The sequence below is a fragment of the Dendronephthya gigantea genome, unplaced genomic scaffold, assembly GCF_004324835.1.
Source record: "Dendronephthya gigantea isolate DGI-Jeju-01 unplaced genomic scaffold, DenGig_1.0 000003F, whole genome shotgun sequence".
In the NCBI taxonomy this organism is placed as follows: Eukaryota; Metazoa; Cnidaria; class Anthozoa; order Malacalcyonacea; family Nephtheidae; genus Dendronephthya; species Dendronephthya gigantea.
This window is the reverse complement of record NW_021163013.1, coordinates 1,911,823-1,939,648: the sequence shown is the minus strand read 5'-3', so window position 1 is coordinate 1,939,648 and position 27,826 is coordinate 1,911,823. Positions and strand designations below refer to the sequence as shown.

Below are 27,826 nucleotides of genomic sequence, written 5' to 3'. Positions count from 1 at the left end.
GTTTGGCAATATTGAAAGATATAATAGGATCCTAATTAAAGAAAAGTATCATCCAATTCTTCAAGGACATGGAATTTCATTTGGTTCAAAGATGATCGCACGTCTAACTACATGATAATCACCCTAAGCACATGCACATCCTCTATGTGCCAGAAATCTTTTAGAAGCAAACTCATTTGGATGATCTCGTTCTCATGGCTTTCCACCTCAAATTCCAGATCTAAAACCTATGGAGCACTTGTAGAACCGTTTTAACCGGAAGAGGGCGAGGCACAGACCCGCCAGCCAGGATGACTTGAGGCAAGTGGTCAACGAATGCTGGCAAGGTATTGAACGTGCGACCTTAAAAAACCTATGGAATCTATGCGAGCAAGAATAAAGGTCATTTCAAGAGCAAAAAAGAGGGATACTAAGCAATGACATGTAAATGCATGTTTGCACATTAACATGCGTAAAAATGAATATTATAACATCTCATAGTTGTTGTACAGCATGTATTTTTCTGTTTACTTATTTACTTTTTTCTAGTTCACTTATCGGTAAGGTTTTCTGTAGAATATTAATATATGCTGCTAAAACAATGAAATACAGTCACTGGACTCAAACTTTTGCCTCCTACTGTAGCTTGGCAATTCTCGACGTAATGATCTGACAATCGCTACTGCACGTACATGAGAACAAAAGGTATAGTAAAAATTAAAAAATATCAAACATTTACATTATACGAACGTTCAAATGTCTTGGGAATCCCCCCATGCATACAAAATTTCAGACAAAGATCGATGTATATACCACAGCAGTCCTTTATTTACTGCATGCTGATGCAATATATAGGACTTTGTTTGCCGAGTTCATCCTTCCCTCGTTCATATATGCAAGTCGATATAAGCTTCTGTGTTGCACAGATATTTAAAAACATAGTATTTCCAATTATTTCAAAGAAAATAAAGACGAAAAGTAGAAAACGGAAAAAATTTCAGCCCGCAGCTAAATTGATAAACGTTCGTAAGCTTTTGTGGACTGAAAAATAAAACAAACGAAAGAAACATTTTGCAAGGTGATTTTCCCAGCCCGTATTGAATTTTTTTTACAATAAGTAAAAACTGCAGGAATGCTAAGTTCTAGCGCGCGAGAGGAAAATTCAGGTCATGCACTACTTTTGTTATATATTTAAGAGCAATGCATGATTGTTATTTACGGCATATTTTAGAATCAGTCGTAGTTCCCCTTGATGTTCAATGGTTTGGTGCTATTGTATTTGTAAGGTTTATCTGAAAATGCCTCAGTTCTCAGTTCTTCAGTACATTATACTCATGCACGTAACTCACATTCACCTGAAAAGTTCATACAATGCAGTTTTCTTATATACTATTGGTGCGATCATTACAGAGTTTAGAACCAACTTCGTACCCAGGGAGGACTGCTCCTAATACACCTGAGTCTCGTGGGCAGCCTTTTCCTGGGTGCGAGGTTGGGTTGGAACAATCAATAGCTAGGCTACAATAGGAGTAAACCGATCATACATTATGATACATAGGCATGCACCATGTAGTAGATCGGAAAAAATCCATTCCTGGCTGTAGAAGGATATTGCGAACAGCATTTCAATTCATGCCTGTGCGACCAGTTGCTATGCTTCTGAGATTTGGAATACGTTTTTCCCTTGGTTGGTAGAAAAACCACACAAAGTAATTAATTAAATATAATTGTGTTCACGTACCCTTTGGATAAATTATTTTTGAGTCAGTATGAAACGTTCGTAGATCTAATTTTCGTTATAACCTTAACATGAAGTAACACTGACAAGTTGCACTTTTGAAGCACCTTGTATTTTTAAATATCTAGTTATACGATCCAATTTTGTTGGATCAGATACTATTGTGTTATCATTGAACTGGTAATAAATATATGCAGCCAGCAAATCAGTTACGCCAGATGCGAAGCTGTCTAACAAATTTGGATCGTATAAGAACAGGTCTTAATTGAGCTAGAAGATTCGACAGAACAGGAATTCGAGGCTGAAAATATATAATTATGTATATTCCTATTCCTATGAGACTATATATCTTTGTTTCAATTCTCTTTTGATTAAAAAAAATCCATATTTACATAATTCCGTATCGTACAGTATGTAACAATACTGTGTGTAACAAATGCAATTATGTATAAATATATACGAATACATTTCGTTCAGTCGCGCAGACGTTCACGACAATTGTGACATGAAAGTGAGTGTCGCAATATTTGCAAGATATAGATGAATCGATATAAAGAATGCTCGAAACTGACAATGGCTTTGTAATGAAGTCCTTGCGTGGAGCTCTCTCATACTGTATATTTACCTTTTTTCTTACCTTCAAACCGTAACCCAGTGTAACAATGCCGCACTACGCTCGATTTTACCAGACTGTCAGACAATCCAAGGTTGCATTAACATGCGATTGTATATATTTGTATCTGAAAAACTTCTTGTCCTGGAGCTAAAGTAAGCGGTATCAGCTTTAACTTGCCGAAACGCGGAATAGAATATGACGGCGCTTTGCCAAGCCAGATGTTTTGAGCTTGTCAATAATATAAACTTCCTAGCTGGTTTCCAAAGGTCAAATGCAATCACTGGAAGAGGTGTTATGATATGTTGATATCCTTGCTGGCATATATTGGATTTTATGGGCAATGAGTTCTTAATGATATGCCTATACATGGAAGACGGCAAAAAATAACGTCTGTGTTTTCAAAACAAACTTCCTTTAGCTTGTGGATACTCCCATCGCCGTTTAGCCGAGCTTGGAGTTTCAAACTTCCGTTGCCAAACATATTTTTACCCACGCTATTTTTCCCGATTTCGTCTTTTATCAAATAGCAAACATTATTGATCTAGGGAAAACTGGACGTGACAGTTGCAAAGCAAAAAGTAAACAACTCATTTTAATAGCATGCATCGTGTGTATTGAATTCCTCGAAAGTATATACTCACTGATCTATATAATTATGAGGATTTTGATAAAATGCTTGCATCGGATTATACCGTCTACGGGATTGATTTCAGTGTAGGCGTTAATTGTAATTACGTGTAGTACTTGTAAAATAACATGCAGGTGACAAAAGTTATTCTGTATGATATCTATTTGCACTGAGGATTCTGTTTGATGTTTTTCGAGAAATTATCGTGCAAATGTTAAAAACTCAAATTTTGACTGTTACCTTTCATTGAGATTACCTCTTCATTTATGTGCCTTCTCAGCCTCACCCCCCCCCCCTCCCTAGGTTACATATGACAATAAGTGTCAATCAAATTAATACATATTACCAACCATTTTACTAAAGGGAAAAAGAGGTGCAGTCCCCCTCCCTCTTCCTGACCTTGATATCAGTAAAGCGGTATTTACACTGACGTATTTGTCTCAAGATTGTTTCTCCGTTTCCGCTATGTATTGACCAACACTTGTTTGTAGAATAAAATCGATACGTTTTGGTTTTGCTTTGCTAATTGGAAATTCCCTGCCAAATTTCGATTGTTTGCTGGTATGGTATGGTAGGGATATGGTTGTGCGGGCGAACCTCACTTTTCGTTTCACCGACATTGTGTAGATATTATATGACCGAAGAAAAATACGAAACCTCAGCTAATTGAATAACTCCACCACGCACGGAAATGACGGAATTAATATGCGTAGTAAAGCGGCAGTACTTTTACGAACAGGAGGTTTTCGAAAGTCTCTGAAATAATGATTATTGCTATACATAATAAGACGATGTTGGTCAGATGGTGTTTACTAACTTGGTGTATTTAGCAACAGTGCAAAAGAACAGATTATATATATACAGGAGCTTCGAGGCGTAGCATCGAGTACACCATTATATAGCCAAGCTCAACGAGAGAGAGCAGTTTATAACTTGAAGTAAATTCTGAAGAGTATAGCCTCTTGAAGGCAGAAATATGAATTAAAAGAAGAAAGGGAGCTTTTGAAATTTTTGACATTGCAAACGTTCATGTCAGTTATTTTCCATATACAGGGACATACATATGACTTCATAAACGCATGAGCCTACAACAGTTGAATTATGATAAACCCAATTGAAAGCAAAAAGCTTTATTTGAATGCCTCAACCTAAAACTGTGCTATTTACACACTACTGCGTTGATCATGCATTCAAATTCCCACAAAAGCTTCATTTCAATCGGGGGGACATTTTTGGGACACCCTGTGTAGACGCTAGGAACGAAATTTAAGATCAATTTAAAATTTGAAGCTCTTTATGTTTGTTATGAATCCAAATGCTTCGACGATAACAAAACCTACACCTATTTCATGACCAAAATATTTGTTAACAAAACGCATACAGAACTGATGTATACACAATCAACTAAAATCCGTCCATTGCTGCTCAAGTAACATTGCATTTTCTTTCCATGAAGATATAAGCTATATTACTTACGGCAATTAATATATAAATTTTGGCATTAGTAAAAACGGTTGCATTCTCTTGGAATGTTGTATTCCTCTTCCTCGTGAATTTTTTCATAGGCAATTCTATACGCACAGTGAGGTGGGATGATATTATGCCCAAAAGCTGAACCAATGGAATTGCAGACTGACTCATATACATAGCAAGTGGCCATATTGTATAAATATATACACACGTGTCTGGTTAAGCAAAATCGTGGGTGTAATTTCGATATGGGGTATCATTTGGCATGCACGATCGTGGGTTATCTACGTCCGTTTCCAACATCATCGTACGCGGAAGGCGGAAGCGTGCTATAGTCTTGTTTTTGCTGAGAGCGGACGTTGTCAAAGATTGATGGAAGACAGATATTTCACTGCAGTAAACTTTCCATCGATATTGTGAATAATCAGAGCCAGAAACTGATTACCTATTACTGACTCTGAACTTTTCGATTTATAACTTCCGGAAATAGGTGTTAATATCAAAACAAATAGGCTTGAAAATGTTTTGATTTCGCATAATTTAACAAATTTACAATCTCGTGTGTGAACAGTTGCATGCATGAGATTTCAGTGCTTTAGGTAATAAAACAATCTCTTTCACTATATATATAACATTATACATCCCTTTGCATGCAATTCGAATTCTCACTTGGTATACAGTTTATCTTGGAAAAAAATTCACATGCAATATATTTGATCTATATTTGTCGCTGACAGTCTGAACTACCCCTTCAACACTATAGAGATTTCATTTGGTACAATATTCAAATTCTGATCTTTTGGATGATATAGAGTTGAAATGCTCAAGTATGCATGGTTGAATGAAATAGCTTGGTATTATAGTTGTTTGTCTTCGGCTTTTCTTTTACACAAAATTTAGTCTACAATTTCCATGTAATTGATTAATACGCATATTTTGAGCGAACTGTAAATATTTCTATGTACACTCCACTCTAAACTGAATGTGTTTAAAAATAGGGCTGACTCTGCGATATAAATTATACAAGTTTTAAGTCTACTATAAGTGCACTATAAGAATTTACAAGTGTTGTAAACTTTCTGGTCATCTGCATAATATGTGTTTAAGGAAGCATCTGCTAAACTTCATGTAGAAAGTTTTGACGTAATTTGAGAAATTCGCGCTCCTTGCGCTCCTTATAATTTATAAAGAACCCGTTAAATCAGATAGATTTACACGTGACAAGCACATGCATATGCCGAGGACGGGAAACCGGCTCCGAAAACGTGGGTGGTGATATCAAGATTGATCATGTCTGGCGTTTAGAAGGGGCTTCCTACCTATACGTACTGCATGCATTTAAATAAAATGTATTTTATTAGCCAAAAGTTGTTCGATTATTTACAAGGATACGGGCGCCCAACGCACCGTTCAGAATGACATTTGTTTGGAATGTAACTGCATGCTTCGTATGCTTATACGCTCAAGGAAATGTGTACTGTATAGATTACGGTATAGCGCCCATGCAATAGTAAAATTTATGCATGCAAATACCATGATTTAATTTAACTTCCTCATAGATAAAAAAGCATGCGCGAGTGGGTTGAGTTCGATTTAAATATATCTAATACAGCTCATGATAACGATGTCATTGCAAGATTGTGGCAAAGGAATGGAAATATTTCACGTTCAGAATCGTATATTTATGTGTAAAACAACAAAACACTGATAAGACAACTTTAATGTTTGCACTCAATTATGGAAATAAATTCGTTCGGAAATTTTTTTGCTTACCTGCATTCATTTACTGTACTTTTCACGTGAATTGAAATGAGCGAATACTGAGCTGCGAATGCTTTAATTCATCTCTTCCCTCTCGTCTATTAAAGGAAAGTTTCACACAAAATCGCATCAAAAATAGCAAATGTAAAATGAACTTTAGCGATGAATAACCGCTATTTTATTTTGCGCATGCGCGGGTAGAAACGGACGAAAGAGAAGAAACCTGCAACATTTTGAGTGTCTCGGGAATTTCAGGGAATTTCGTGAGACGAAATTGACTTTGCTTCATGCAGTAGGAAGCAAGGAAAGTTCAAAATAGTGGAAGTAAAATTACTATGCAACGCTTTTCCTTGCGTTTTCCCGCGAGATTAACTGATGATGCGTTGGAAGACCTGGCTGATACGAGAGGGAAATTCCAAATAATTTTAAAAATTTCACAAATAAAACATCCTATATTTATCCATAAAACTACGAATTGAGCATGAAAATACAATAACTGTATGGCTTGATAACCTTACTGGCTTAGTTCCTGCACTGCTTGCAATCGACTTCGAGTCAATTAGTAGCACGTAAATCAAAATTGCTTCAGCAAATAGATACTTTACACAATAGATCAGAATCAATATCAACATGAAGTACCTATTACCGTATTTCGTCAGCCGAAACGTTGTTAAACTACATGGACAATTGTGCCAGAGCCTTTGACGTAATGCCTTGTTGTTATCGCGCGTTTGAACGCCATCATAATCTCGAGTACCCTGCACGACACTCGAAACTAACTCAAAGCTACTTAAAAGGTCAGTTCATGATTAATTCGGCAGTTCATAACTGCATAACTAATCACATGAAAATTTTTCCATCAACAAGACGTGCACTTCCTATATATAATTAATTTTATATTTTTTTGCCCCGAATTATACTAGAGACTGATCATTTTCCTTCCAACTTGGGACACATGTTTTATCCCCATGCAGTGTTCGTTCGTCTATCATTCGTTTATTTCCTTGCTTGCATATCATCTGACAAATTTGTTGGATTTTATTGTCAGACGAACCATTATGTTTTTCCCCGCGTTTCTCAATACAAACGATCATTTTCATTGGGCAATTGTTTTGAAACTTTATATAAGCATAGAGAGGACATGAAACTAAAACACTGTTTTAGAGCTCTATAATAAAGCTCTACATATGAACATTGGAAACTACATCTTGACTCCGACGACCTTTCCCCTCCTTTAAGTTTGAAAATGTGAAAGAATGTGAGATTTTGTTCACAAATATTTTTATTACCGGCCCTAATAAGGTTCATTTCTAAGGTCAACCTCTGCGCAACACTGCACAAAAAAGGAACTAATTTCCACACATTGGAAGTGAAAGTTAGCTTTGACAAAGCCAGATATATATCAGTGATTATCTATATTACTATTATCTATATTATTCAAGTATATTATTAAGGACAGTACTTGAAATGGATTCTGCTTGTCTTCAGTTGTTTTAAAAATATTTAGTTCCTGTTTGCCAAGTTCCTCTTGTGTTAAAATGATCGGCGTGACAGATTATTTTTAAAACATGCATTAAAAACTTCCTACGTTAAACATTCTCTTAATTCTTTCTTATCAATTATCGCGTCTTGCTTTAGGTCAAGTTTTATTTAAGAAACTTTATACCACGTGTGCGTATGTGTCTGTGGGGGGGGGGGGTGGATTCCGTGTTGTATAAAGTTTGCCTGGAGTGATTATAAAGGTATGTCATGATCAACAGGCTAGTGTTAACATTATGCGTGCAATTAATTCTGACCTCATTAGCTTCACTTCAAAACGCGACAAGTGGCTTTTACAGCGCCTTACGAATACGAAACCCGTTATTTTTGCCGGGGTTTTGCTCACGCCATAATGACGAAGCTCGTAGCTTTTGGAAATCGATCAGTGGAACGACTTTTGCAAACTTGGCGCGAACAAACAACACGTGAAATGACGAATCTCGTACCAGTAATCGGAACTTACGTAGTCACTGCAAGCCAAAACTCCCTAAAGCTTTATTATTATAAAACGATCGAGTGTCGGTGAAAGCAATTGGCAGTTAATACAGTTAAAACTGCATCGCACGTGTCCGTCAAATATAGGTCATATGTCTTGTCACAATGGATATTCACAATGTTTTACACATTTTAAATGAATTTGAAATTTTATAATTAAAAGCTAAAATGATTGCCAGCCGCACCCAAAGGATCGATACGCGGAAACCTGCAAATCGAAAACCACATTAAAGTGGCGCAGTCACGCAAACTTATAATAAAGACAAACTTCGCAAAAACCCGCGAAGCCAATATGCGGCCTGTGATAGCTAATAAGTGTTTCCGTTCGAATTCAACGTTTTTTTTCAAACATGGCCAAAACAACCAAAAATACAGTATGCTTAGCATATCGGTTAACCATCATTGTATCATGCGACCTTTTTAATATGGGAAAAATAATAATATTGTTGTTTTTCCATGATATCGTTGTGTCCAGTCGTGATGAATCAGCGGAAAGGGGTAAAAGTATTAAAAGTGTACGTTTTCCGTATGGTACAGTCATGGTTTGTCGCAAAACGCCAGCAAGTTGCTAACAGACTGTCGATCCTACTGCCATTGCGCCCAATCGATCCGAAATTTCCGCCACTTGACTATCAAACACCTTTTGGTTAAAAAGAGTTTCTCTTCATGATAGTTCTATAGTATAGAATATAGAAACCAGAAAATGTAGGCAACCTCATTCTCTTACGGAAAAAATGACTTAATGTTGAAAGACATCGTGAAAGTCAAAGACCAAATCAGTATATATTATAATCATTATATAGTTATATCAGGTTGCAGTTTAACTTCTTTGAATCTATCTGAACAGACCTTTCTGAAATAATATCAAAATTGAAGCTGTCTCGACGTTTACAGCTAAGGGCCTTACGTCAGGAGGGTTTTTATGACAGCATTAAGCCGATGTGTCTAAAAGCATTTCTTATAGGCTTCACTGAACACTTCGTATACAAGAAGACGTCTAATAATTGTGCTTACTGACTGATAATTATCCTTTTTGCTGAAGAACCATCACCTCGAGACCCAGCTCATCGAATTTCCCTTGCTAAAATTCTATATCTCATATACAAACAACATCTTTGGCATATGTTACACGAAATTGTCGTTAGCATTGACTGATCAAGTCATTGATCACGTGGTATTCACGCGTAATTCACCTCAAAAATCACCACCAGCCTGGTATAGTTTCATGTTCATATGTTTCGTTAAGAATGGCGATTTTGTAGTAGTGAAAAATTGCAAGCGGCGGGAAAATTTCCTCTTGTAAGAAAGAATATATCTTTCGTTTAAGCGTACATTGGACAGGCTCTGTTTTCACCACACCCAATTTATTGATATCGTGACGGCACGGCTAAAGTTGTACCTGCATACACCCAATTTTTTCGTGCTCGTGCAGGCTGAATGCACAGCCCGGGCACTGGTATGGTACAGGTATTGGTACAGGTATGTTGGTAACCGACGTGTACACTACACTCAATGGCACATGGCTAAAATGGGTACCTGCATGTTCCAATTTTATCCGTGCTCGGCGATTGAATTGGTAGCCTGTGCACGAACAAAATTAGGCAGGGACGCCGGAAGGATCACGTTGTTAGGGGGGCGAAAACGAGATTTGAGGAGCACTTATAGGGTGAAAATTAAAACAAGTGAACATCAAGGGGCCATGGGTTGATTTTGGATTCACTCTAGGTTGGGGTTGCTTCTGATTGGTTGAGGGCTACGCTCCACCACTGAAGATGACTGAATCTTGTTGGGTAAACGAATATTCCTAGAGAGAAAAAGAACTGCGATTATATCATCATCGTAAATTGAACCGAATTTGCTTCGGCATAACAAAAGAGATGCAAGTGCTGCAGATATCGATCAAGAAAAAATTCTTTGCAAATCGGTTAGATCGGTGACGTTATTGTCAAAATGTTATGTCACATCAATTGTGTGGAATTGGCCTGCGCCTTCAAGTTAACGAAGTAAACCGCTACCTTTTGATTCTTCGACTGAAAAGTACAGTATATAATAGGACATGTTCAATGAAAAACATGAACAGTTCTTTCTTCCAAAAGTACATATTTCTCTGTATGCGAAGTAGTTTTTTTGAGAAAAATAGACGACATGACGGGATGATGATGTTCGCAGAAAACAAAACACGTCAGATAATCATCATCTTGTCCTTTTCCCTTTCGTCAGATAATAGCCTCGCTATATACTCACAAGACATAACAAACAATATAAAATCGTTTTCTTAACCGATTTAACTTCGAAAAATAAAGGTTTTTTTAAGTAAACGACATGTCGCCATCTTTTTCATTCATCTATAGGTTGATTCATTGAAGGCATTTTCTTGTTTGTCTTTCGCAGCTTTTGAATGCTGGCAAAAAAATGTGGTTGGAGAACTTAATATGCCCACAATCCTGGAATGACAAGCGTTTAGATTAGAATCTATGCATCGCATCACAATATTTATGGTTACCTTAGCGTCTATTATGCGCAATATTTGTCTTAAATTTAGGTCGCTAAGTCAATATTTGGCTTAACTAAATTTGGAAAGCTTAATTTGTAATTAAATACGCGCGTGCCGACATCAAAGTTGAAAAGGAGTCGTGAGGGGGAGTTTAAATGTCTTTTAAACAATTAACACATTCACAGTATCCAAATGAAACGCACGAGCGATTTGAGACAGAAACGAAAGGGCTTAGCATCTTATCAGTAATGCAAATAATTGTCATTTTGCAATTAATATTACCGAGACAGGTCAGACAATGAAATAGGGACTTGAATGGCGCCTGGCTTCCTTGCGTGTTTATTAATCGAAATAGGATGAAAAATTTGAGATATTCTGTCATTCGTGTCGTAAAATGAATGCCAAAATATCTCAATTTCGTCCCCGCACACTAGGAGTATGTGCAGGTAACAGTTGTCACGGGGGACATACGTGCGTGCATGCATGCTACGTTAACCAGTGTGTGTCGAGCTTCAAGAACTTGAACTTTGTAAAGTGACCCGTAAAATGTTGTCATTTTACTCAAAAAGCAAAGATTCTGGTCGGGATTAGGGAAATTGTTTGAGCGTGCATGGAAGACAAGGGTAATAGCAATGACATGCATTGTAGGAAGAACATTGTACTGCACACGGATAAATTACATGAGAAATATCGGAAGAATGGGATCACAGAGGGAGGAGGGTGTTTGGGGGAAAGATCGAGCACTATTCCACAGTATACAGAATGATTTCAGAGTCCGCCGGAAGACTTGTATTGTATTGCTAGCACCCATTGGAGCAAAAAATGTTTGTTTTCAGGATAAATTTTACATATAAATTCTACAAATTCGCAGAAAATGTAACGTCGTAATATTTTTGTAAAAGACTCAAGCCAACCCCATCCCTACTCAGCGGCTCGTAAATATTTTTGTGTAGCCGAAACCAATTCAAAAGCATAAACTGCAAAAGTCATCTTCAGAATTATGTCTTCAGAACAAACTTGATACTTAATATATTACTTGCCAGAATGTATTAAGCATCATTTGTTAGATTATGTGTAATTTCAATCGCCAGAAAGATAAATATTTGCAAGCTAGTGTAAAGATGGGGTGATTAATATTCTTGCGTTGTTTCATCTTTACCCATTCATTTCTTAAGTTAAACAAATATATTTATTTTGCCGTAAATTGAGCATTATAGCTTTTTCCGGAAGACGAAGTGTGTTTTGGCAAACATTCGTTACTAAGGTATTTTCGGTTAATTCATTTGCATGCATTAGGAGTTGTATACCATTTAACATGTCTAGCCTATATATTTCGTGAAATATATCTTGATTGTATGAATGAATACTATTAGTATTTTTGCACATGCAAGTGAATAGGTATAACAAATCCTACATTCTGACTGTTCAAATTCGACGTATTATGCTGCTATATTCAGTTTATGTTATATTATAATTATTCAGGCCTTGAATATAACAAAGCCGAAATTGCAAAATGGCGGCTAGCCGTTTTGCATGTGGACGTTTCTTACAAAGAGAAAGAAATCCCCGATAATTGTTAAAATTGAATAATTGTTAAATACTAATTTATGGAGGCAAGTTTTATAAACTAGTATCAAGAGACCAGACCTCGTATGACATTAATTTAATTCGCTTGGTTTAAAGGTTGCGTGCGATATAGGTAATTATTGTCAATGGATGGTACTTACTTCACTTGATGTCCTAATATACAAAGGAAGGTTTTAAATCTATATTTGCATTTCGACCTCGTATGACATTCATTTGATTCGTCTGGTTGAGTGCTTGCGTGCAATATTTTGGTGTTCTGTTTGGAAATAAATTGAACAGATTTTACTTACTTTAGGATACACTATACTGGGATAAAGATTTTTTCTAACTTGCAACAGGACTCGTATATATGACATCCATTTAAATCGTCTGACTGGCAGAGTGTTTGCGTGCAATATTTAGGTGTTCTGTTTGGAAATAAATTGAACACTCAGATTTTACTTACTTTAGGATACACTATACTGCGATAAAGATTTTTTCTAACTTGCAACAGGACTCGTATATATATGACTTCCATTTAAATCGTCTGACTGGCTGAGTGTTTGCGTGTATTATTTAAGTTGTCCTATAATTGTCCTATAATTTCATCATTTTCCTTGTCCTATATATAGGATGCTGAGGCGAATATTGTTTTATCTCATGTGTATATCAAAACATGACATTCATTTAATTTTCTTGCATGGTATATGTAGCATGTGCGTCCAAAATGTGTACGTATATCCTGCAAGTTTGGCGATGAAATGAACAAAAGTTCCCATTCCTTTGGATACTACGAGAAGAGGTTTTGTCGAATTTGCCAGTCAAGATCTCATGTGACATTAATTTAATTCGTCAACGACTGGTGTAGTGTTTGCATGCGTGCTGAATATACTTTAAAAAAAATAATACTGATTTCACTTGTTCCTAATTGTTTCCGCACTTTAACGCGCGTGCCATTTTAAGTGCGTGGTTTGGTTTAAGTATAGGTAATAACAACAGCGATGTCTTCCAACATCGTGTGTCTTCCAATATCGTGTGTTCAGGAAATTGTGATCATTAAAATTTATCCTTCAACATGCAGTTATCCTTGATATATCGTATTATATTTAGTTTATTATTTATGTTAAATAATAAATAATAATAATTATACAACATCTGTCATACATAGTCTAAAATGAAGTAATAATTATACAACCCGTATAGTTCAATTTTTACACATATAAATTGGCAAACATCTACAGTCTTTACAACATATAGTTAGTACGTCTTATTGCTTCTATATTATGAAAGATGAGAACACAGGCAAACAGACAAAAGTTGCGTGCAATACTATCAAAAGCGTGCAGGTTAAATTGTCTAATTGTGATGTTATTTGTTTCTTTACACGTGAATCTTTACATGTGTCAGCACCATTGTTATACGTGCTTTCATAAGATATTTTTGATAGCTTCTTCCGGAGTAAACTGTTATGTTTTTTCAAATTGCAAAGAAATTCTTTCAATTACTCTGTTTTTTTTTTACTTCACACAATTTCCATACAACACACGATTCTGATTGTTCAATTCACTAACTATAGGTAAAATTTATATAACTATCCCTTTTTTAAATCCGGTCACAGAATATTTTTCAATTCAGTTTGAGTTGTCAAATTTTGAACTACGCTAAATCGCTTGAGTTTAAAATTCGATTGCCCACTAAAGAAAAGAATATTTTTTTCTGCCTCGTACCAATGCGCTTTTTTCTCTTTTGCGTGGTTGCTCGCGTGGTAACTCGCGTGTAAGAAAAACGAAGAGCAAAAACGCATTGCTCCTGGGTAGGAGGAAGATTTTTCCCCGATTGGCTTGCGAACTGATGCAGTCTACAATATTTCGTGATATTGCTTTGCAAAAAGTTCAAGCAAATCATATTGGGGCTTATGGTGGCCATGTTGAACTCCAAATTGGACTTTGAATTTTTTACCATGCATACCAGATGCAGATAACTTGGTTATGTAAGGACATGTAACAAAGTAGAGCAATTTTCAACCATGTCCATGATAAGCACAAAACATTGAAACCATGGAGAACGCGCGCGGTGTCCGGTAAAATGTAACTTAAGTTATATCCACTCGCATACATATATTTCTTAGTTATATCCACTCGCAAGTTTAGGTAGAACTGATAGTGTTCTAGTAGAACACTATACGTAACGTAAGTAACGTAGGATCTCCAAAACTTCATGGGCACTATTTTTCCATAAACGTCTGACCGAAATTTTAACGTAGTTGGAGAGTGGATATCAGGTCATATACGACGAGTAATAAAAACAAAATGGCCGCCAGTTTTGCTTCGTTCTAATCACCTCGTAAGCTCATATACGACTAGAGCTCGACAGACGTGGTATAATTGATGAAAATGATGGGAATATCTCGTAATTAAATTATTTTATCTTTGCTTTCTGGTTGAAGGTTTCACCTTCGCACAGTATGTGTGGGGACACAAGCTGAAAAAGTTATGATTTAGGTGCATGCGTCCTTTACGTTCACTGATCCAGGATCATTTATATTATAAGACAAAAAATTGACGTCAAATGTATCAATTTGAACGTCGCAAGGAAAAAATCGATTCTCCATCTTCAGAATGATCACTCGCGATGATATAGAAAATCAGCTATAGGTTTTCATTTGCATATGCATAAAATAAACCCTATGGATGCAGTGCGATTCAGGTTATGGAAGTTTTTTGCCGGCTAATAATATATGGCAGCATAATTTTATTATGGCTCCGGGGTTCCTTAATTCAAGAATTTGAGCACATTTACGACAAGTATTTATATGGAAATTTATTGACGTGCACGTTATACAATTACTATATAATTATATATAATTCGTTACATATTATTGTGCATTACATTATTATGTGCATTAAAAATTGATTCATATGCTATTCGACTAAAAACTATACATGCTCGCCTTCTAAAAGCGAATTTATTTGTTCTAAATGATTATTATAAAATCAGCGCATTCATTCACTTCTTAAACAGTGTGTATATATAATTACATACAATTAAGAAAGTTAAATCAGTATGGGGGCTTTCCGCGTTTCGAAATAATAGCACAAAGCAGAAAATGGCGGGAAATTCGCCGTATGTGGGCAGTTAATTTTTGCTTGCATGCATGGCCGCCAGAAAAACATGCAGTAATTATGTCGATAATAGTATCGCTTACTTTGTTTAACTTTAAGATTGTTTCAGCTCTATGGGTAGGAGATCGATTTCATTATATGTGACCTTCCACGGGAAAACATACGTTAACGCTATTTCGTTCGTTCGAAAATATCGTTCGTTATCCGTTCGTTTGCCGTTCAAACGCTTGAAGCGTTCGTTGAAACGATTTTCGAGATCGTTCATCGTTCGAAATTGCCCGTTCGAACGCTTAGGAAAAAACGTTTGAAAATTGGTCCGAAAGCGTTCAACCGTTTGATTTACCGTTCGTTGAAACGTTTGCCGGAATTTCGTTCAATCGCATTGGATTTGGTTCAACATATTAGATTAAACATTTGCAATGCTACAACTTTGTAGAAGAAGCGCAGAATGTGCTACACAGAAATACTCCCAGAAACGTATTCAGTTCCTTAGTAGAAGGCTTGTAAAGGAAATAGTGGGGTTATTATATCAATTTAGCCTAATCGAATGCTATTTTGTGCGCTTCATGTTATGGTTTATGCTTAGCGTCATGCAGACATGAAGGCTATTAAGATTCAGTGCATGCAATTATTTCATTAGCGTCAAATTTCACGTCGTAAGCTTTTTTCAAAAATTTTTGAATTTGTGCTTTACTATACTTCTGTAGCTTCCATAAGCCAAATTTCACCGCGCGCACAAACAACGTCGCAAGCCATATATTAGCATTACGAGCCATAATATGCCTTGGCAAGGTGCTAATTAAGTTGCATAATTGTCGGAAGTCTCTAAATGTATGTAACAGACAAAACCAGATTTTAAAATGAATTGAGGGATTTTGCGTGTTACATATTAATATCGTACTTTTAAACCATATGTATATATAGCTAATTTATTTACATCTGATAAACTTATCTGGCCTCCGTACGAAGCAGCTACTGATTAAAATCTATTCAAAATTAAGGACCGCATCCTAGGACGGACCTTTCAGCTTGAAATTCGTTCTCTTTAATGCAGTCTGACATAGCTACAAATTATACAACAATTGAAATACCCTAGGTAATATTTGAAGACATAAATACAGTGACCTAACGCGCGTTCGGTAGGGTTACGACGAGAACTAAGAGATCCTCATTTATTGGAGGCCAGGATAGATAACGAAACATCAGTATTAGCAAAACGTGATTTATGACAAACAGCGAATTAAGGGACCCCGCAGTACCAAGTATACCTCAAGACCCCATCCTCGCTCTGTTCGTTACGCCACTGCATGAATATAATAGCAATTTAAATATGTACGTGCATCTAGTCTAAAACTAGAGCCGGAGCAACAAGATCCTCAGTGCCCCACTTACAAAATTGTCTTATTTCCTTAAAAAGGTATCTTTGTCTCCCCAGATCTAAGCCATCTGGCTCGATCGTTGCTGGCATGTTGAACGGTGGCAATTGCATAAATATAACATATATATGGCATAAATATAACTCATGCATTGTAAATATTTATTTAGACTCTTAATTCACAAAAAAATACTTCATATATATTGATATATGCACATTTCAGCACAATTCACTCCCCATGTATATTTTGGTTGTAATTTGATTTCTCTCGACTTGCTCCTCGAATCGGAAACGTGGAACGCGGAAAAGGCTCAAATCGTATAAATGATAGAGACTGTATGAGAGTAATGAACCTATATCAATGATGTTCATTGTGTGACTTTTTTTATTACAAAAAAAATTCCGTGTTTTGTGAGGTTGAGTTTTGCGCTATGTTTTAAAGTGCGTGCAGTCCTTCCTTGCGCACAACTGGACTGACACAAGCCCAAAGGGCAAGTTGCCAAGCTAACGTTTACAATATACATATTTTGCCACATATATTTCGCTATATATAATTCATCAGAAAAGGAGCATTGGAATTTATCTTGCTTGGACAACATATCAGCTGTTGGGCAACAGGAAAATTTTCACTAATTTTGATTTGGGCTCCCTTGATTAGAAATTACATTCCGGATATTAAATTGCAATTATGCATGGTCATTGCACCTTGAAGCCTGCCAGCTAGAGCGGCAAAATGAGCAAATTTGAAATGGCGCCTGTCAACTGTTTATGCGTGCATGAGCGCGCGGGTAAAGATCTTTACCAATAATTTCGCGAAGACTGTGTCAAATATTTGCTGGATATTAGCATCTATGGAGAAGTCAAGGCGTTTTAACGCAAGCATATATAAAGGTTAATAGGCTACCAGGTATGAACACTAAATGAAACATCAGCTATGATATAAGGAAAGTCATGACTTGGCCACTTTATTAGGCGCGCTTGCAATTATTTTCCTCCAAGCATTGAAATCAGGCTTATTGATGAAATCATCAACAGAATTCGTATAACGGTTCTCTCGATTTAAACTAAAGTTTTTTTTCCCTTGAGTGTATTTGCTTGGCTAAACTGTAGCTCTCTATTGACCATGCATATATATCGAAATATGACACGCATTCGAAGTAAGATTTCATATAGATGATCATGCAATTGTATATAACAAGACGTTCTCAATTGCATTTTATGTAGCTATATGTTAACGCGAGTAAAATGTATTCGGATATAAATGCGCACTGCAATATAACTCTTTAGATTGCTTATCATGGCCGGTGGAATCAAGTTGGGCCACGATCATCCAATCATTCCGAATAAACATGACATGAAAGGTTGCCAGACCTTGAAAATGGCTTGGCTGAGGTTAGAAAAGTTGTTAGCTTGGGCCGTGGTGGTTACAATTTATAGGATGCATTTACTTACATTGAAACAACAATTGTTTACAAACTTTGCTGACATTTTTCATAAAAAAGGGGTAGATGCTACCTCGAAATATATATAATTATATGATATAAAAGATTTCGCCAGACAAAATGGATTAATGCTTTCATGCATGTCTTAAATAATCTTGATTAGTTAATTTTTACTGTAAGCAGGAGGCACAAATTGTGTCACAAGTAGATGTCTCGAAGATGTTGAGGATCGTTTGTTTCTTAAAATGGTGAGTATAAACTCCCCTGTGCATGCATTTGGCATTGTCGTTTCTATATGGGCGGCAGCATTGCTATATGCTTTGCAGAAAAAATTATTTGCACTCTTTGTGATTTAAAAATCCGGTTTCTATATGGGCGTTTGCTATTGCTATATGCTTTAGTGAAAATACTGTGCAATCTTTTCTTGCTGCCGGGGTTGAGTATTAAGTTGTTTTGCAGGGCGGAACTGAATTCGGACCTTCGGGATTGCGGATTGCCGCGGTGGTTTGAAATGAAGATTTCGAAAATTATCCCATTAATTTACGCGCGTTCTATTTCTTTAGGTCACTATTGTTAGGCTCATGCAGGTAGCATAGGTATTTACACAGTTACCTATGTAGATGGTCGAATATTTGGGGAAAATAAAATATTTCCTGATGAATATGACCACCAGGAATTTAGTTAGCTAATTTAATATCACAAGTATTAATTAGCGATATACTGGTTCATAAGTCATAACACATGCATATGTGATCGTATGGTTACAAAACATATCACTTACATGAAAAAATATGGCGGCAGAAATAGGGACATTTCAGCTTTAGCTTTGCGAAAAAATATGGCGATGGTGCATGCAGTGGATAAAATAGATTATTATCAAATTTTTAAATATTCTTAAGGTATAATGATGCCCTTAGTTGCTACTGACAGTACTGTGTATAGGCGACATTCCGCGACAAGCTTGACCGCACGGAACATATTGTGAGCATTAGGTAAATATTCAAGCTTATATTTTAAATATTTTATTACCGCGTAATGCATTGCTGAAATTGAAATGTGGATTTTCACGTGCATAAATGGTTGGGATATTTAATGTAGTAGGCTATTTATACCAAATAAGTTTTGACAGCATGCAAGCACACGTTACTACGCTGGTTCGTATACAAACGAGCTTTGCGTATGCGATATTCTGTATAACTGTTATTAATGTCTGGTTATCATCTGTAAACAACTTGATCCTTGCGATAATTAATTTAGTCGTTTGCGCGTCAAAGAGTATAAGCAATAGTGTACAATGGAATCTCTTGTGTTTAGTTTAACATAAAATATGTATCCAGTAGCTGAAACTCAACCAAACTTAGACGGTGACCAATGACATTGCCTATGATATTATTATCGAAGCCAGGCCATTTATGGCAATCTTCGTTTACTCTCGGTTTAGAGCCGTGTTAATAAAACGGATGCATGCATGATGTGTTTATATGTCCTTAACCACCCATACATATAGTTTGTCCGTGTTCGGCTTTCTAACGATTAATAAACCCGAATTTTGATGCAAAATGCAAATGTGTATATATATATAAAGTATAAAATAATGTGATTTAGGTAGTTTAGCTAATAAATTTAGTTAAACATTCAAATGAAGGTATAGCTATTTATATGTACACGCATACTTGCGCCAACACATGTTACGTGTTTGAAAATATTTCCTATTCTTTTAATTAGTCAATAATATCTTGCGTCAATCATACGCGCAACAGGCGTTCAGACTAATTCGTTAAAACCGTTCATAAACATAAATCGTTCAAACGGCTTCAGATTGAACGTTTATTTATCCGTTCGTATTCTCGACTTTAAACGTTCACATTTTTAGCTGAATTCGTCAAAACGTTTTTTGGGTTCGTTGAAACGTTATTACAGATCGTTCACTACCCGTTCGTTATCCGTTCGTTTTGCCGTTTCAACGAAATATCGTTAACGTACGTTTTCCCGTGGAAGGTCACATATTGTGCATTGTTTGCACTAACGCTACCATGCAAAAGTCGTTGTCTCAGACTTTCAAAATAGATTTTTGATGCTATTCCCGACGACCTCAACTTCGAGGCGAGAAAGCAAACAATTCTTATAGCTCACGGATGACCCGCATTCGTACTCTCAGTTACTCCCGAATGAGTTGATACAATTTCAAAGTGGATTTTGAGTATTTGTACAGGACTGTATTTTCATGAATCTTTTCAAGTCCATGGCCAGAAATTGCGGACATGGAATATGCAGATTGCCGTAGCAAATTTGCATATCTGTTCAAATATTATTCGTTTGCAGAACTATAAATTATATTGCGCATTCTTAAATTTTGCAAAATTTAAGAAAATCATTGCATCTTTGCTATTTGCCCTGGTTGTTTCTTGTAACTCGTGTCATATTGAAGATCCTGAGGTAATATTTTGCTGGCAAAGGTTTATGTCGGCTCTGCATTTTTATTTTATTTCTACGCTATTACGGTTTTCGTTTTATATGGTATTCAACGTTATAAATGACCAAAACTTTGTTTTGAAAATGCAGGACGAATACTGATAAAACATTTTGAAATACTGTATAAAAATATTAAGATTAACTTGCTCTGCAACGAGCAATTAAGGCAAATTATAATTGACCTACCTAAAGGTGTATTTTTAGCGTTTAGTACTGTGCACATTACAGTTTACTATAAACTCACGAAGCTTTATTTTGACACCATATGCAAATTTAGGCGGAAGTAGAATGTTAAATATGTCCGAATTTTCTGGCCATGGGAAATTGAAAACTAAATTTCATAACTACAAGTTGAACAACCAAAAGTCGCCTTCCTCTTTTCAGGTTTTACAAGAATTGGTGAATTTTCAAAACCTTGGTTTAACTTTCATTGAAATTCATCTTCATTCAATCAGAAATTGCCATTTCGTAATGCATTAAAACTTGCATGTAGTGCTCATTAATTTGATTGGGTACATCAAAGTGCAATTGGTATATATATATGTGCTATATATGTCTTGATACAGTGTGTGCAATGATTATGACTGTGCAATTTGTATAATATGTACTATTTTTGATAAAATATAAATATGAACAATGTCGCACGCAATGAGATGTCTTTGCTAGGGAGTTCTCTATGCCACCAATACTGGTTCCTTCATTCTGAAGTTTAATCTAGTCAAGATTGAAAGCAATTCTTTGGACTAATTTTTTCCTATACGTCTAGTGGAAAAAAGACTATTGTACACATGCACACAAGCTGACCACACGAAATGCTTATTTTGCATAAAGGCGGTCGAGAAATATCGTATCAGCTTATCTCAAGTTATTAGAGTTATCGCAAATAGTGCATAATTATAATGATTATAGTTGACGAACATGAGAAAAATGAAAACATAAAGATCAAGCAATGATAAAAAGTGTCATTTTGATCCCAATACTGGCGACATAGAGAAACTACATCCTATATACGCATGTTTATAGATAATGCAAATTTTTGCCTTTCGCAACATGATATGTACATAATTATACCGTTTATGTCATTTGTTGTCCATGATAAATTGTTCCTTGTCACTATTTTTTTGTGTTATGCGCTTTGCATATACATATAGGAACAATACGTTGAAATTATAGCTATACTAAACAGCTATAAAGAATATAGTGGTTTTCTTATTTTTTTGGATTTGAAAATGATATTTTCGCATAATTCATGCTCCATTTTCGCATATAATAGGCTACAACTATCTAACTAAGTTTATACTTACATGCAGTATTCAGCAGTTTCAATTGCGTGATTAGTTTTGTATTAAACCACGACAAATCAACAAGTTGAATAATCGTCCTTTTTGTTCAGAGAATTCTCCTTGAGCATTTCAAGCTTATCTTATAATCAATGAATGGAACGCGAAAACCACTCAAAGATACAGCTGATCGATCTGTCATTCATTTGTCCTAAAAAGACAAATTACGGTTTTGCATTTCTAAGACTTTCCTAAGGAGCTGATCTTTGCGGTTCTTTTGTGTCTTAATCTGTTGTACAAGAGATCTTTCCTCAGCTTGCAGCTGTAAAATGTAGCTGTACGCTTTCTGTAGAATTGAAACTTTCGGAGCGCGATCGTTGCCACATATATCAGGAATTGAGTCCCGCAGGTATTGAAAACGCAGCTTTAGTTCGTTTCTTCTTTTCCGTTCTAAAACATTGTGTGTAGCGCGACCAAGTATCTCGCACTCGGGATCAGATTCATCTCCTGATAATACTCTTGTTTTTTGTTCAGAACAGTTTTCTTTATCAGACTCGCTACAACTCGATCTTCTCCTTTTTACTCCAGACCGAAGTTTACATGAATAATCATGATCAGTGTTCTCGCATTGTGGAGTGCTTTCCGCTTCTTCCACGATCCTCGACTCCGCTCTGTCGCATTTCTCGCTTTTTTCCGATTTTATTTCCTTTCCTTCCTTTTTTACGGCGTCCATTTTTGGATTTCCTTCGAGTCCAACAACATCAACTTCTACTTCTTCGTCTGTATTGAAAAGATCACGATAGAACATCAACAAAATGCACACAATTACAATGAGCAAGGGTTTCATAGGAAATTATCAAATATTTAGATCTTCATTATTTTCAATTGAGATATTTTGCAAAACATTGAAAAATGCAACATCGTTCGCTAAAAGGATAGTGATTTTGAAATAACCAAATTTACTTTGTATATAGTTACTTTCAAAGCATTTTGCTTGCAAGAACATGCACCTTGTGTCAAGAATACCTTCTGTTGATATTCAGCACTGACTATATTAATCTATTTTCAACGGGGAATCGATCGCGTTTCAAGCACCTTTATAACTCCAAATTGTTGACTGTTGAATTTAGTTTTCATTTAGACAATTTACCAATAACTCTTTTTATTTAGTTTAATTCACGTATATTGTTAAAACCTGTTAAGCATAAAGGATATTATATGTGTGCCGCTTTAAACGAAGCACAAATTCCTTCCAATGAGTCTATATATTCTGTATACAGAAATACTTCTTTAGCTATGAGCTGGATGACCCGGCAGCTGTTAATCGGGTGAATCACCTCATGACGAGGCTCGCCTTTTTTTATGATGAGAGAAATAATTAAGTCTGAAATCACTAGATAACATTTGAAAAATTAATACATGTGCATGAATCAGTTCCATGCAGACGGAAAATCTGGAAAACTTAATATTCATTCACTAACTGAACTTCGAGGAATCACACTACAACTGAAAATTAGAGTATATTGTATAGTGCATGTATAGCATCTATAAATATTGTATTTATAAAGCATTAACTATTGTATATTGTTACTAATATGTTTAATTAAAATTGTTTACTCTTTCAGCGAGACATAGGGGCGTCAAATCTGTTTTTTGGCAACTCCCATTTTAGTAATTTTCAGTGTAAATTAATGTTTAGTTGGTTTTCTGTATAGCACTCTTTGGCAAGTTGTCTTCTTAACTAAGAATACAAGTGCGTAAAATATCGTGAGGCATGTACGAGACTCAAAAACGCATGCATGTGCGAAGATTTCTTGCCAGAATTATGCAAGAATCTTCCAGTAGCTGCGTTAACTTGGCAGAAGAACAAAATCTTGCTCACCATTAATGCATGTTACAAATGCAATTTCAGGTTACTTATGTGAAATTCTCTGTTTGACCAATAAAGTTCTATATAAACCTTATGAAAAGCCGCTTATATAATACACATTTGATTTATGAATTTCAAGTAGCTTTCGAGTACAAAGCAACTGGTCTGATTCATTAGGAAAAAAACTTGGTCACGGCAATGCGTTGGAGTAGTGTGTCCGCATAGCCACACTTCATCTTTACTCTCGTGTCTATAGTGCATAACTATTCATTATTAACTATCTATGTTAAAGAGTTTTATACAACCGGCCCCTGATTTCAATATTGTGATATATAACTATCGTGAACAAGTAATTTTCCTCGATGAGAACTGAATAGTCCGGATGTCAAATTGTAAATTTTCCCCCTTCAGATATTGGTTATTGTTGACTGCACACAAATAGAAATATTCCATCACATCATTCACCTTGACATATTCACGATTATTACGACCGAAATAATGGATGGATAACGTTGCACGCGGATTGATGTATAGAATTTCGTGTCGGAATGATTTATGATCGACATGCTTATAATGTATATAAATTATATCAATTTTTTGTTTTTAAGAATATAAGCTATATGAAATATATTTAATGATGTTGATTGTTAAAATTCTGTTAGAGTGATAGTGTGATATTGTTCACATGTTGTGATAATTGGAAAGTTGTGAAATCTTTGCGTGGGAATTTAGCGAAAGTTTTCCAATACAATATTGATTGTGTGGAATCGTCAAACATCATGCGAGGAATGATACGCAAAACGAGAAACTATTGGTATCTAATCGGGTCAAGCAGGAACAAAGCAATTTACTTCGGTTTACATAATTCTAAACTAACGTTTGAAAACGAGATAATTGTAAGGTTTATGACTGTTCATGCTTTTATTACTATTATCAAAAACTGGATTATTTAGCCTATCTATAATTATTGCTGCTTGTACGTTTATAACTGTTTATCACCTCGTTCTCGCCTACTTGCTGCAATTCAAACGATTCGGTCCTTGTAATATACTTTAGCTCTTGATATAGGAAACGCATTATATGCATACATGATTATTGCATATTGATACAAGGAATAACAACATAATTATCACATTATACCTCCAGGTGACTATATAACATGCAAGTAACCATAACGGAAAGCTCACGTTTTGCAGTTCGCCACAAGATATATTTCTTTTCGTGTTTATATAGGGGATGTAGGAGATATTTGTTTATGCTAAACTGATACATTAGACACGTAGAAAAAAGCATTTTCGAGCTTAAGAGAGAGGCTTTATTAGAAAGTATTCATCTTTTCCTGAAATATGGATATATGGCCTCGCGTGCGTTTCAAAATGTTGACAAAAATGAACTTTTTTAGTTTCAACTGTTATTTTCTCATTTAAGCGAAGAAATAGGATCTATTTTGCAAATTTTTTCAACCGTAGCGTATTAAGTTGCTTGGTTTGAAACCAGACAGTCTTTTAAACAGTTTTCAATTCTCAAAGACTTGTGATATTGGTTGAGTCTGCAATATAGCGATAATCATGAGCGGGAAATCGATCTTTACACACTGTTATTCAAATGAAGTTCCGTTTTAAATGAGTTTTGATGTATTTGCCGATGCATGTTTTAAAAACTTTCATATCCATTCAGTGAATACTTGCCAACGCACATCTGTGTTTGTTTAGTACACATCTCGTCATTAACAAAAAATTAACATGACAAAAATAAGAGAAAGATATTCGTGCAAACTCCATGCATAATATATTGATAGCCAGAAAGCGTTATAAAAAATAAACAAAACAAAGCAATTATGGCGAAGGGTAAAATAAAAGACGAAATCTTTATTATATATAACACGTGAAGTATTTACTTTTTAGAAGTATAAGCGATATAAGTATGCCCTACTACGCAGTATAAATTATATATTATTCAAGCGGTCTCAACATAATTACAGGAATCCTTAGGCCTGCATGTAAGTTAGTTTCCAAACGGTTAAATATTACCTGTTGTCGCACGTTGGCAAGACACGCATAAAAAACATGAAAGAACTTTTCAACGATTTGTTGAAAAGTCATTAAGAACATGTTATCGGTGACGCTAAATTATGCGTGTACTTGCATGTACTATATATACAGTTCCAATCTATAGGACTGTTTATTGATCCGTTTCGTTTTGTACTTTAGGACAAAAGTAACAATTACTCAGTCGTCCATGCAGGCAGTGCTGGCAAAATACCAGCTAACCAACTAATATTAAGACAGAAATATTACATACGCCACGGTACAGCTATGCAACCGTTAATTCATTGTGTGACTATATTCAACGCCAGAAGGCGAAATGCAAATTACACTGACACAGCACTGACAGTTACAATTTAACGCACATTTCTACTCTTCGATTCCGTTCCGCATTTGTCAATAACAATATCAAATCAAGACAAATCGAAAATCTGATTTCACATGGTTATAGTCGATTTATAAAATATTCATTTTACCGCCATTTTCTGTTGTTTACTATACATTCAACAGGTCCAGACATTTTTACGATTACAAATCTTAAGTTCTACAACAATTTTTTTAGCAAGAAATAATCTTCCGGTTAGCTATCAGAGCTTAGTTACTGAGTAAAGAACACTCTTTCTACTTTATATATTGAAGAAACGGTCATGACAGCTTGAAATATAAAGAACTTGATCTTACTAACCTGTGTTATCATTGTTATTGTCTAGAGTAGCTGTTTTTCCCGCCTTTAGTTGATCGTTAAAATAGAAAGGCCAAATCTCGCTTGGATCCACATACATTCGTAGATTACAGTCAATCAGTGGCGGTGTTTTCGCGAGCGGTCGTAATTTTTCAAAGATTCGTCCTTTCTTAGGCGATTCACCATTCCACATACAATCTCTAATTAGCATACATTTCAAATCCTTTGTGCGCGACGCTCCTGATAAAATCTCGTCATTTTCGTTGGATTTCTCGTTTAGGATGGATTCGTATGTCGGACTACTGTCTGGCGACGACGGCGGGGTCAGAAAGATCGTCAACGGCCATACTTCGTCACTAATGTCCTCTTCTTCAACATCATAAATGCTTTTTCGCCAGTGGAGAATAGTCGTAACTTGAAGTTTTTTTCCAGCGACACTACACCAAATATATCATCCACTTCGCTCTCCAGATGATCCATCTCTTTCGATGAAAACATCCCTAATTTTTTTCAAATATATAATTTGAATATACTTAGTTGTACGTACAATATACTTGAAGTAAGACACTTTACTCCTTACTGGAGCGGGAAAATTGTCCAGTACCTTGTTATTTCGCACGTTGTCAATCCTCGCGTTATATGATCCAATAATGTACGAGTATTCTGTACACACTGCCTCGCGGCGTCCTATAGCACTCTTTGTGAGTTCTTACATAAAACGCTAGTCAGCTCTGACTGCTGGCCGATGAAGCACTTCAACAGTTTATATACATCGTTCATTCAGCGCCCTATTCAAAAGCGCGTAAACAAAGAAAGGTTGAGCCCGCCTACTACATACAGGAATATATTAAGTTGCTTTCCTTTAGGCGAGACCCTCAAAGTCACTCTCATCTGATAAACACAATCCTATTCACCTTGCTGGCTGTACGTAAATGGAAAGAGCTATTTGGTTATCAAAAACACGGATGAAAACTACTCCAAATATTAATTTAGCTGCTTATTGTATTGGTTCTATAGCACAATAACACAAAAGAAGTCGAAAGTTTCGCAATAGTTCGCACGAAACTTCAGCAAGGTGAACGGGATAGGGAGCATGGAGTATGTTAGACTTTTCCTTCGGGGAGAGAAATTTTGGGGAAATTATATATATTTTTCGTTAGTCTTTCCACCACCTGTTGCTTGGAACATCTGGCGCTGAGGGTTAGAAATGCTAATTACTCTAATATCTCTTTGTTCGCAATGTGTTTGGCCG

The 27,826-nt window shown here is 35.9% G+C and overlaps 1 protein-coding gene across 1 annotated transcript; it reads right to left on the bottom strand.

The window, feature by feature from the left end:
• Window positions 1-20,996: 20,996 nt before the first annotated feature.
• On the bottom strand, window positions 20,997-26,949 carry LOC114542420 (transcriptional regulator Myc-A-like). Its single transcript, XM_028561978.1, has 2 exons — window positions 26,578-26,949; window positions 20,997-22,757 (listed from the first exon to the last, which is right to left on the bottom strand). The coding sequence occupies exons 1-2, from the start codon at window positions 26,783-26,785 to the stop codon at window positions 22,189-22,191; spliced, it is 777 nt and encodes a 258-aa protein (XP_028417779.1). The 5' UTR covers window positions 26,786-26,949; the 3' UTR covers window positions 20,997-22,188.
• Between the last annotated feature and the right edge of the window lie 877 nt (window positions 26,950-27,826).